General features: G+C 40.1%; 1 protein-coding gene across 1 annotated transcript in view; it reads right to left on the reverse strand.

The window, feature by feature from the left end:
• FSTL4 (follistatin like 4) overlaps positions 1-12,678 on the reverse strand; it is a 630,434-nt gene that overhangs the window by 379,081 nt on the left and 238,675 nt on the right. The window contains exon 4 of the mRNA XM_024124790.3: positions 5,838-5,871. Coding sequence (XP_023980558.2) covers positions 5,838-5,871 — 34 coding nt within the window. The remainder of the gene's footprint in view (positions 1-5,837; positions 5,872-12,678) is intronic.

Below are 12,678 nucleotides of genomic sequence, written 5' to 3' on the forward strand. Positions count from 1 at the left end.
TAGCTGAAGTTCACCCAGATGCAAAGAACTATAAAGGGGCTATTAGAGGCAGCTGCCAATTAAGGGGGTAATTCCAAGGGTTTTCACAAAGTGAGGCTCTAGTTACACACTCAGGACTGGCAGGTCATGTTTCTGTAGGAGATTTGCATTGCTAAGGAGCCAGAGCCAGCCTGGCTGTGTGACTGTCACTCCCCTCTTTTTCCGTGAAGACAGCAGCATCCCTCCTCTAGGATTTCCCTCACAGCCCTGCTGGAAGCCACATCAGGCTGGTCTAGACTGGAATGTGTGAGTGAACCATCGTTGGGAGGGTGGGTAATGCAACGTGACATTGGTGCCCACCCCGAAACCCACAGCCTCTAATGGCAGCACAATCACAGACATCTGGAATAGCTTACAGATCACCCCGTGCTCTAAGAGATGGCTGACAAGGGCTGAATTATCCCGGCTGCTTGCTCAGCTCACTCAAGTGTTCTCTCATGGCTGGAATTCAACGTGATAGGATCAGTTAGAGAAAAGCACTGGTTTGAGTAGATGAATTCTGGCAGTCATAATCAGCATCAGCCCTCAGAGTGGACATGGGAGTGTCTTGGAGAGGTGAGGTTGGCAACTTTTGCTGAAGCTTCAGAAAAAGTTAAAATTAAATTGTAGGTGTCTAGAGGGAGGTGTAAAAACACCTGCATTAGAAAGCAGATAAAGAAGCAGCCATCTCTCCTTCCCTGCGCAGCTGGCATAGGTGGGCTCCAGGGCAGGAGGATAATATAGGACTGCCCTGAAGGTGGAAGTAGGTCCAGCTGGGGTAGGCATGTACCCTTCCTAAGAGATGTCCTCCCAGTGTTGCTGTCCTGCCACAACCTCTGATACTCTATCTCCCAAGAGCCCTTACCACAAATCTAAATTGGAAACAAAGCTCCCTTAGGAAGTTTTCTTCCAAGAGTCCCGCTCAGCTTTCTGGGCTTGGCAGTGATCATGTATGTTTAGAAATCCTTGGATGATGAAGCGAGATCAAGTCACTTAAGCCACCCCACCCCGCCCATTAGAGAGGTTCACTGCATCAGAGGGACATTGGTCCAGAGGGACGCTGACCCAGAGGACTCTCTGCTCCTACCAAAATTAGCATGGAAAGGAAGGAGTCTCATGCAAGGTGCTATCTGCTCTGCTCATACCATGGGTTACTGAGAGTCAAGGGAGGTAAAGAACATGAAAGCTCTCTGAAAACTTAAGGAAAACTGAGACATAGTTATCATTATAACTAGCTCACCATTCTCTCCATGCACCACCCTTGGAAGACAGTCACTGGTGCTGGGGCATGTCCTGGGCTCTGATGAAGCACTCCCTCTTCATGGACTCTCTAGAGCAGGGCTTGCAAAGGGCACTGCATGGAATGTCAGCCCACAGATGATTAAAAGCAACAAATCAAGATGCCATGGGAAACTAAGTTTGGGAAATGCTGCATATTACACCTCCTTTTGAAAGTCCTATTTAGCATCTTAAAGACCTGAGAGGTTCTGCAGTAAAAATAACAACTACTAGCTCAATATTGAGTCCAGCCTTTACCAAGTGTATTATTTCCCTATGGCTGCTGTAACAAAGTTCCATAACCTGAGTGGAACAAGAGAAATCTGTTTTCTCCCAGTTCTGGAGACTGGAAGTCAGAAATCAAGGTGTTGACATGGCCACATTCCCTCTGAAGGCTCTAGGGGAGGATTCTTTGTCACTTCTTCCTATCTTCTGGTGATTGTCAGCAATCCTTGGTGTTCCTTGGCTTACAGACTCTTCACTCCAATCTGTGCCTCCATCAAAGCATGCTGTTCTCCCTGTGTGTCTGTGTCTGTATTTCTCTCTTCTCAAAAGGATCTCACTCATTGGATTAGGGCCCACCCTACTCCAGTATGATCTCATCTTAACTTAATTACACATCTGCCAAGACCGTATCTCCAAGTAAGGTCACATTCACATGTTCTGGGTTAGGACTTCAACATACCTTTTTGGGAGACACAATTCAACCCATAGTACCAAGCTTATGTGAACATGGAGCACTTTCATCAATGCACCAGCTGGTAATATCTAGATATCCACAGGACACTCCCTAAAACTGCCTTTGTAGAACCAAATGACTCAGTGCCTCTCTTGCTTAACACTAGGACAGAATCAGAGTGAAAAGTACATATAAAAAGTAATTTTTAAAATTTGTACTTTATTCAAGAAATGATTGTTGAGCAACTATAGGCCCTGGGCTAAGGCCTTGAGGACTCTGGGAGTGAATGAGGGGAGGGTCTCAGCTCTCAGGAAATGAATGACCGAATAGGAGCCCTTAACTCTCAGGTAAAGTAGGGTAAGCGGGCTTCCCTGGTGGTGCAGTGGTTGAGAGCTCGCCTGCCGATGCAGGGGACGCGGGTTCGTACCCTGGTCAGGGAAGATCCCACATGCTGCAGAGCGGCTGGGCCCGTGAGCCATGGCCGCTGAGCCTCCACGTCCGGAGCCTGTGCTCCACAATGGGAGAGGCCACAACAGTGAGAGGCCCGCATACAGAGAAAAAAAAAAAAAAAAAGTAGGGTAAGCAAAACTCTTCAGAAAGAGAGTTGGAAGGGGTGAGGGAGAGGTGGAATTTCACAAAAGATGAGGGACAAAGAGCATGCAGTCTGCAGGAAAGTGAAGGCCAGAGGCAAGAAAGCTGGGCTACAATCTGGGAACCGTGACATCGCTGGATGGGAGAACCACAGGGGGAAATAAAGCAGAGAGTGGGTCTGAGGCACATAGTGCATTCATGTCACTCTAATGATCTCCAACCCAACTGTGACTTAGCCCAGACTCCATTTCCACTGCTAATATTAGCCCCCTCATTTCTCATTCCACAGACTTACTCAAGAGTTTGCAAAAGTCACATAGCGTAAAGTTGCAATTGGTCATCCATTTGTTGCAATGAACTCTGGTTGGAGCTGATATCTTGAGTCAGATGTAGTATTAAAACAAACAAAAAAAAGGAAAACATCCTGTGTTTTGTGGTCTAGAGGCTACCTCTCTAGACCCTTCCAGAATCTCCTGGGCTTGGTAAACTGGGCAGAAAAATTCAGAGTGTTAATTACTTGCTCCTCTTTCAGTACCAGATCAAGATAAGTGTATACTGCTAGACAACAATGTCTTACTTGTGTTTATAGGAATAATAGTTTGTTGAAATATTCACAGTGCTTCTACTTTTTTTATACCCATACACTGTTCTGGAGAAGATTAATAACCCTACTCTCATGCTCCTGTATAAGTCCAGCAATGAAGATTCTCAAGTCCCTCCTGCCTTGTCATGGGGACTCAGGAGTTGACCAAGGAAAACTATTTGGCCCATGAGGAATGGCATTGTCAGTGTCTGTCCTGGATGGAGCCTAGTCAGGAAGCAGTCTGAAAGTATACAGTTGTGGTCACCTCATGAAGATGCCTGGCAGGTGGCTCTCAGGAAAAATACTAAGTCTGGATCATCCACGTGGCAGCTTTGCATGGGGAGATGGTGGCTCCGAACTGGAACTCAACTGTCTTCCACGCACTTGACCAAAGCAATGAGAGTGGTCAGTACGTGTGGTGTGAATGGCAGGTTTAAAGAGGAGGACATGTTTTCTGCTTTCCTTTGTCCTTGGACTGCTCAAGCTGAACAGTAGGTAACCACTGTTTTAAAGGAACCAGCCCCACTTGGCTGGTTTGCATCAGAGCTCCATTTCATCCCTAGCCTTGAGTTCCTTTTGGTCTGGAAAGTGGCTTGTCTCATGATATCCACAGCTAGAACATTCTCTGTAATTATGAATTGTTTTACATTAACTAAAAGAGAATGTCTTTGATCACTAGAGTTTGTCAGTGTTGGATTGTTTCCATTGTGACATTCTTAAATTTTTTGTTTCAAAATATTAAAGTAACTCATGTTAGAGACCCTTTCAACATTGAAATATTACATATATTTACATGAAACATTGAGACATTACATATATTTTACTGTTTATTAAAAAAGTCATCTATACCAAAAAAAAAAAAAAAAAAAAAGATTAACAACCCTACTACCCAAGCCTGTGAACCTCAGACTTGAAAATACTCGGAACCCACTCTTCCTTCCTTCCTGCCGGGTTATAAGCACTGACATTAAGGCACTGGGCTATTTCAGGAATTTTCAAACACTCAACTTTGACAGAAACAAGCAAGAAACACATCAGTTCACAATAGGAAGAAAAAGGTTTATGTTATGTCAAGACAAATTTACCAGTACAAACCCAAGGCATATGCTCCCAGTAAGCCAGTTGTGAAAGATGCTGCTTCTAGAGAGAAGGGGATTATGGATGATTAGAGCACAGCCTGACCATGCTTTTGCTCGTCCTCAGGCACTCAGTCTTCTAGGAATTGGGAGTCTTGGGTACAGTAAGGCCTTTTATGCCTTTGAGCAAAAATACATGTGGTTCTCTCATACCCTAGCCTTACTATTTAAAGACATTTCTAACACAAGGACAGTAATATTCCAAAACAGTTAAGTTTATATGTGATTCCATAACGCAAATTAATTCTAAACAGTCACACTCAGGGGTAGTGAATGGATAGTATTCTAAACCAAAGTTCATGCCAACCTCTCTCCTAATGGCTATTTCTCTCCAGTTTACATATCATCGCACCCACTGTGAACACACCTTTGAATAAGAAACATGCCTTCCCTGCCCCACCCACCTTCATCCAATTTCATTTGATTTTGATATCCAAACAATGCAGTTTATACTATGGATGCAGTTCAGAGGACATTGAGTCCAAAACCAGAGATGATGGCAAATGAGAATGAAAGCCAGAAAATTCATTCTATAGCTAGATAGTCCAGATCCTTTGTATCCAGGATTCCAGTACCACGGACAGCAGCAAATAACCAGTTCTATTAACCCATCGGTACAGAGAGTATGGAAAGTTTAGGTCTAGGAACACACTTTGGTAACATGGCCATTCTGTGTCTTTCACTGTGCTGCATAAAATAAGAACTAAACCAGGGGGGAAGTTTTTAGATTTGAAAGTCAATATGGTATTTGCTCACTTTTAAAGATTGGCACTCTTTTTGGAGACAATACCACAGAGAAGGAGACGTGATTAGGGCTAAAGCCAAAGGCCAGACTCTAGACCAAGAATTCACTTTGGTTTCTGACTTCATCCTCCCATCCCTGCAATAAAGGGCTGATTGGCGGTGATTTCCATAAATCATACAAAAGACACCCTCTCATGAGAGACTAGGTATTACTGAAAGCAAGTAAACTTCAATTTCCACTAAAAGATTTCAGAAATTACCACCCATATATACATTTACCTCAGTGATCAGAAAACGAATGTGCTAGAGGAACTCTGGCAGGGAAAATAAAACACCATTGCATTGTTTTCAGAAGGGAAATTAATTGCTTATATCTATTTCAGCTTAACTAAAGTTGTAAAAATCTAATCAGAAATATTTTTCACAGTGGCACATTTTCCCAGATATTTAAATACCTCAAACCATAAACCATTTTTTATTGTTGATGTGGTTTTCACTGGGTGGAACTAAATTATTACTTCAAACTTCACTCAAAAGATGAGGCCTCTCTGGAGAGACTGTAAACATTATCATGAATAAGCCAGTTCACCAGACCCCATCTCTGATACTAGAAGGTAGAAGACATAGTTCTCACAAGCAAACCTGGACTTTAGTTCCTGCAGTCCCTAGAATCAAGTGCCAAATAGTCAGCACCCAGAAAAGGCCACACGAAATTTCAAAGAACAGGCTGAAGTTTGTCTTAACTTCAACAAACTACATCCAAATGTCAACAATGAGAATGAAATGAGTATGAATACATCTTCCCTACCTTCTCTTCTTGTGACTTCAAGGCTTCTGGATTCCTGCAAGAAAAGAAAGACTTGGTGTTTTTGAAGAATAATTCATATGTAGAGATACTTGAAAATATCTCACCTGTTGTTAGACATTTATTCACAGCAAGGTGAACAATCGCATAAGGACAAGACATTCAGCAATGTGGGGTTTATTAAACTCTCATACATACACACATCTGTAAATGTAAACTACTTGTTGCTTTGTTGGCTTAAGCAAAAAATACTGTTAATCACACAGTTTTTAATGAGCAGAGCCAACTCTCATGGTCTTCCTTATGTGGAAACTGGGCTGATACCATTTGTTAGGAAAGACCTCGTTCCAAGTTGAATTCCCACCCTCCACCTAGACGGCAGGTGTTTGTAGGGCCTGGGGAAAACATAAGAGGACAGGGGCCAGAATTATATGAGTAGCAGTAGGTTCTGATGTGTGGTGCCACAGTGAAGACTACCATTGCTCCCGTGCAGGTCACTGGCATGATCTGGTGACTGATTATGCTCATCAATAGTTTCCAAAGGGTGGGATATTATGGACAATTTGGATAGCCAGTCCATGCCACTGGACTGAATTAAGCCCTTGGATTTTCTAAATTCAATCTCATCCTCATGCACTGTGCAAAGCAATAAGCAAAGTGTTTCAGAAATTACATAGGTAAAACAGAGTCCCTGCATTGAAGACATGCACAGTTGAATAGAAGGGTACAGAACAAACACAAATTACTGAGAAATAAAGGGGTGATTTTGCCTTGATAAATAACAATATATTCACATTCAACTGAAAACATAAGAAAAAGTGGTTTTTTTTTAAAGCACTTTGTAAATAGCACTGAAGAATGGGAAGGCTTTTAGACAGCAATAAGGGAAGGAGGGTGCACCAGGAAGAGAGAATGCCTTGAGAAAAGACAGGGTGGCAAAAAAGTACAGGGCATGGTCAAGAAGCAGGAAAAGACCCAGTAGGAAGCAGAGAGGGGAAAAGCTGAAACATATTGTGGTTTCATAACTAATAAAAAGTATCTACAATTCATTATAAATGACCAATTTAGTAATAAAAAGCCTAATGTTGAGAATAAGCTGAAAATCCATTCTAGCAATTGAAGAAAAGAAGATCAAACACCAAACTTGGGACAACTCATAATCACAACCAAAAAGACCACTCAGCACCATCACTTTTTAAACAAATGATATTGTCTTTCATACCTTAACACTCTTGTCTAGCATTCTTATGGAGCCAGGAAGGGGAGGCAATATTAGAAAGGAAACTGAGGAGGCACTGAAAAGATTGTCCTGCCCAAATTACACTTTCTGACTGCCATCTCTGTAATGAGTCAAAAGCCCAAGTGGAGACCAATTGAAGATACATGTTATAGGGCAGCAGCACATCAGCACAGTACAATTAACCAAACAAGCTTCCAACGTGCTGGTTCCTCAGCAGCTCAGGGTTCAAAAGAGGGAGCTGGGACAGCAGTAACTATAATGAGAGCTACGAAAGCCATGAAGCACCTCGTGCACTGAGTAAACCCAGCTCCTTCCACACTGCTCCTCAGCTCTCTGCTCTAGGGGCTGGCACCTCCATCCTTGGAAATAACTAGTATTTGTGGAATAGGGATTGGTACAGCTCTAGAAAAATACTTTACAGAAATTTTATTGCAATTGCATAAAATTTATAAATTAACTTAGGGTAAGTTGACATCTGTATAACGTTGTATCCCCTTATCTAACATGGTATTTTTAATAATTTGTTCAAGTCTTTTTTTTTTTTTTTTGCGGTATGCGGGCCTCTCACTGTTGTGGCCCCTCCTGTTGCGGAGCACAGGCTCTGGACGCGCAGGCTCAGCGGCCATGGCTCACGGGCCCAGCAGCTCCACAGCATGTGGGATCTTCCCGGACCTGGGCATGAACCTGTGTCCCCTGCATCAGCAGGCGGACTCTCAACCACTGCGCCACCAGGGAAGCCCTCAAGTCTATTTTTATTCAAGAGTATAATTTTCCTGTATATATGTTGAAAATTTATTTATTACATATATTTTGTTATCATAAATGGAATTTATCTTGCATTATATCTTATAACTGGTTCTCGTTTGTATATGTGATGGCAATTGATTCTTATGTATTGATATAACCGACCACTTGACTAAATTTCTTATTGTTCATAATAGGTTTCCCAATGATTCTTTTGGGCTCTCCATTTGTATATTTATACAATCTGCAAATAGCAGTGATTCTCTTTCTTTCTCCCAGTTTCTAGGTCTACAGTTGCTTTCTCTAGTCTTATTTTTTTTTAACATCTTTATTGAAGTATAATTGCTTTACAATGGTGTGGTAGTTTCTGTTTTATAACAAAGTGAATCAGTTATACATATACATATCTCGCCATATCCCCTCCCTCTTGCCACTCCCTCCCACCCTCCCTATCCCACACCTCTAGGGGGACACAAAGCACCGAGCTGATCTCCCTGTGCTATGCAGCTGCTTCCCACTAGCTACCTATTTTACATTTGGAAGTGTATATATGTCCATGCTACTCTCTCACTTACTCCCAGCTTACCCTCCCTCTCCCCGTGTCCTCAAGTTCATTCTCTACGTCTGTGTCTTTATTCCTGTCCTTCCCCTAGGTTCTTCAGAAACATTTTCTTTTTTTTTCCAGATTCTATATATATATATGTGTTAGCATATGGCATTTGTTTTTCTCCTTCTGACTTCACTCTGTATGACAGTCTCTAGGTGCATCCACCTCACTGCAAATAACTCAATTTCGTTTATTTTTATGGCTGAGTAATACTGCATTGTATATATGTGCCATATCTTCTTTATCCATTCATCTGTTGATGGACGCTGGGTCATGTGGTAGTTCTATTTTTAGTTTGTTAAGGAGCCTCCATACTGTTCTCCATAGTGGCTGTATCAATTTACATTCCCACCAACAGTGCAAGAGGGTTCCCTTTTTTCCACACCCTCTCCAGCATTTTTTGTTTGTAGATTTTTTGATGATGGCCATTCTGACCAGTGTGAGGTGATAGTTCATTGTAGTTTTGATTTGCATTTCTCTAATGAGTAGTGATGTTGAGCATCCTTGCATGTGTTTGTGGGCAATCCGTATATCTTCTTTGGAGAAATGTCTGTTTAGGTCTTCTGCCCATTTTTGGATTGTTTGTTTTGATATTGAGCTGCATGAGCTGCTTTTATATTTTGGAAATTAATCCTTTGTCAGTTGCTTCTTTTGTAAATATTTTCTCCCATTCTGAGGGTTGTCTTTTTGACTTGTTTATAGTTTCCATCGATGTGCAAAAGATTTTAAGTTTCATTAGGTCGCATTTGTTTATTTTTGTTTTTATTTCCATTTCTGTAGGAGATGGGTCAAAAAGGATCTTGCTGTGATATATGTCATAGAGTGTTCTGCCTATGTTTTCCTCTAAGAGTTTGATAGTGTCCGGCCTTACATTCAGGTCTTTAATCCATTTTGAGTTTATTTTTGTGTATGGTGTTAGGGAGTGTTATAATTTCATTTTTTAACATGTAGCTGTCCAGTTTACCCAGCACCACTTACTGAAGAGGCTGTCTTTTCTCCATTGTATATTCTTGCCTCTTTTATCAGAAATAAGGCGACAATATGTGCGTGGGTTTATCTCTGGGCTTTCTATCCTGTTCCATTGACCTATATTTCTGTTTTTGTGCCAGTACCAAACTGTCTTGATTACTGTAGCTTTGTAATATAGCCTGAAGTAAGGGAGCCTTATTCCTCCAGCTCCATTTTTCTTTCTCAAGATTGCTTTGGCTATTTGGGGTCTTTTGTATTTCCATACAAATTATGAAATTTTTTGTTCTAGTTCTGTGAAAAAAACCATTAAAAGTTTGATAGGGATTGCATGGAAACTGTAGATTGCTTTGGGTAGTATAGTCATTTTCACAATGTTGATTCTTCCAACCCAAGAACACGGTATATCTCTCCATCTGCTTGTATCATCTTTAATTTCTTCCATCAGTGTCTTATAGTTTTCTGCATATACGTCTTTTGTCTCCTAGGTAGGTTTATTCCTAGGTATTTTATTCTTTTTGTTGAAATGGTAAATGGGAGTGTTTCCTTAATTCCTCTTTCAGATTTTTCATCATTATTGTATAGGCATGCAAGAGATTTCTGTGCATTAATTTTGTATCCTGCTACTTTACCAATTCATTGCTTCTCTCTAGTAGTTTTCTGCTAGCATCTTTAGGATTCTCTATGTAGAGTATCATGTCATCTGCAAAGAGTGACAGTTTACTTCTTCTTTTCTGATTTGGATTCCTTTTATTTCTTTTTCTTCTCTGATTGCTGTGGCTAACACTTCCAAAACTGTGTTGAATAATAGTGGTGAGAGTGGATAACCTTGTCTTGTCCCTGATCTTAGAGGAAATACTTTCAGTTTTTCACCATTGAGAATGATGTTGGCTGTGGGTTTGTCCTATATGGCCTTTACTATGTTGAGGTAAGTTCCCTCTACACCTACTTTCTAGAGGGTTTTTATCCTAAACGGGTGTTGAATTTTGTCAAAAGTTTTCTCTGCATTTGTTGAGATGATCATATGGTTTTTCTCCTTCAATTTGTTAATATGCTGTATCACATTGATTGATTTGTGTATATCGAAGAATCTTTGCATTCCTCGGATAAACCCCACTTGATCATGGTGTATGATCCTTTTAATGTGCTGTTGGATTCTGTTTGCTAGTATTTTGTTGAGGATTTTTGCATCTATGTTCATCAGTGATAGTGGCCTGTAGTTTTCTTTCTTTGTGACGCCTTTGTCTCGTTTTGGTATCAGGGTGATGGTGGCCTCATAGAATGAGTTTGGGAGTGTTCCTCCCTCTGCTATCTTTTGGAAGAGTTTGAGAAGGATAGGTGTTAGCTCTTCTCTAAATGTTTGATAGAATTCGCCTGTGAAGCCATCTGGTCCTGGGCTTTTGTTTGTTGGAAGATTTTTAATCACAGTTTCAATTTCAGTGCTTGTGATTGGTCTGTTCATATTTTCTATTTCTTCCTGGTTCAGTCTCGGCAGCTTGTGCATTTCTAAGAATTTGTCCATTTCTTCCAGGTTGTCCATTTTATTGGCATAAAGTTGCTTGTAGTAATCTCTCATGATCCTTTGTATTTCTGCAATGTTAGTTGTTACTTCTTCTTTTTCATTTCTAATTCTATTGATTTGAGTCTTCTCCCTTTTTTTCTTGATGACTGTGTCTAATGGTTTAACAATTTTGTTTATCTTCTCAAAGAACCAGCTTTTAATTTTATTGATCTTTACTACTGTTTCCTTTATTTCTTTTTCATTTATTTCTGATATGATCTTTATGATTTCTTTCCTTCTGCTAACTTTGGGCTTTTTTTGTTCTTCTTCCTCTAATTGCTTCAGGTGTCAGGTTAGGTTGTTTGTTTGAGATTTTTCTTGTTTCTTGATGTAGGATTGTATTGTTATAAACTTCCCTCTTAGAACTGCTTTTGCTACATCCCATAGGTTTTGGGTCATCGTGTTCTCATTGTCATTTGTTTCTAGGTACTTTCTGATTTCCTCTTTGACTTCTTCAGTGATCTCTTGGCTATTTAGTAGTGTATTGTTTAGACTCCATGTGTTTGTATTTTTTATAGATTATTTCCAGTAACTGATATCTAGTCTCATAGTGTTGTGGTCGGAAAAGATACTTAATACAATTTCAATTTTCTTCAATTTACCAAGGCTTGATTTGTGACTAATGATATGATCTATCCTGGAGAATGTTCCATAAGCACTTGAGAAGAAAGTGTATTCTGTTGTTTTTGGATGGAATGTCCTATAAATATCAATTAAGTCCATCTTGTTTAATATGTCATTTAAAGCTTGTATTTCCTTATTTATTTTCATTTTGGATGATCTGTGGGGTGAAAGTGGGGTGTTAAAGTCCCCTACTATTACTGTGTTACTGTGGGTTTCCCCTTTTATGGTTGTTAGCATTTGCCTTATGTATTGAAATGCTCCTATGTTGGGTGCATAAATATTTACAATTGTTATATCTTCTTTTTGGATTGATCCCTTGATCATTATGTAGTGTCCTTCTTTGTCTCTTGTAATAGTCTTTATTTTAAAGTCTATTTTGTCTGATATGAGCATTGATACACCAGCTTTCTTTTGATTTCCTTTTCAATGGAATATCTTTTTCCATCCTCTCACTTTCAGTCTGTATCTGTCCCTAGGTCTGAAGTGGGTGTCTTGTAGACAGCATATATATGGGTCTTGCTTTTGTATCCATTCAGCCAGTCTGTGTCTTTTGGTTGGAGCATGTAATCCATTTACGTTTAAGGTAGTTATCAATATGTATGTTCCTATTACCATTTTCTTAATTGTTTTGGGTTTGTTATTGTAGGTCTTTTTCTTCTCTTGTGTTTCCTGTCTAGAAAAGTTCCTTTAGATTTGTTGTAAAGCTGGTTTCATGTTGCTGAATTCTCTTAGCTTTTGCTTGTCTGTATAGGTTTTAATTTCTCTGTTGAGTCTGAATGAGATCCTTGCCTGGTAGAGTAATCTTGGTTTTAGGCTTTTCCCTTTCATCACTTTAAAATGTCCTGCCTCTCCCCTCTGGCTTGCAGAGTTTCTGCTGAAAGATCAGTTGTTAACCTTATGGGGATTCCCTTGCATGTTATTTTTGCCTTTCCCTTGCTGCTTTTAATATTTTTCTTTGTATTTAATTTTTGATAGTTTGATTAATATGTGTCTTGGCATGTTTCTCCTTGGATTTATCCTGTATGGGACTCTCTGTGCTTCCTGGACTTGATTAACTATTTCCTTTCCCATATTAGTGAAGTTTTCAACTATAATCTCTTCA

This window comes from Physeter macrocephalus, chromosome 8 (assembly GCF_002837175.3).
Source record: "Physeter macrocephalus isolate SW-GA chromosome 8, ASM283717v5, whole genome shotgun sequence".
NCBI lineage: Eukaryota > Metazoa > Chordata > Mammalia > Artiodactyla > Physeteridae > Physeter > Physeter macrocephalus.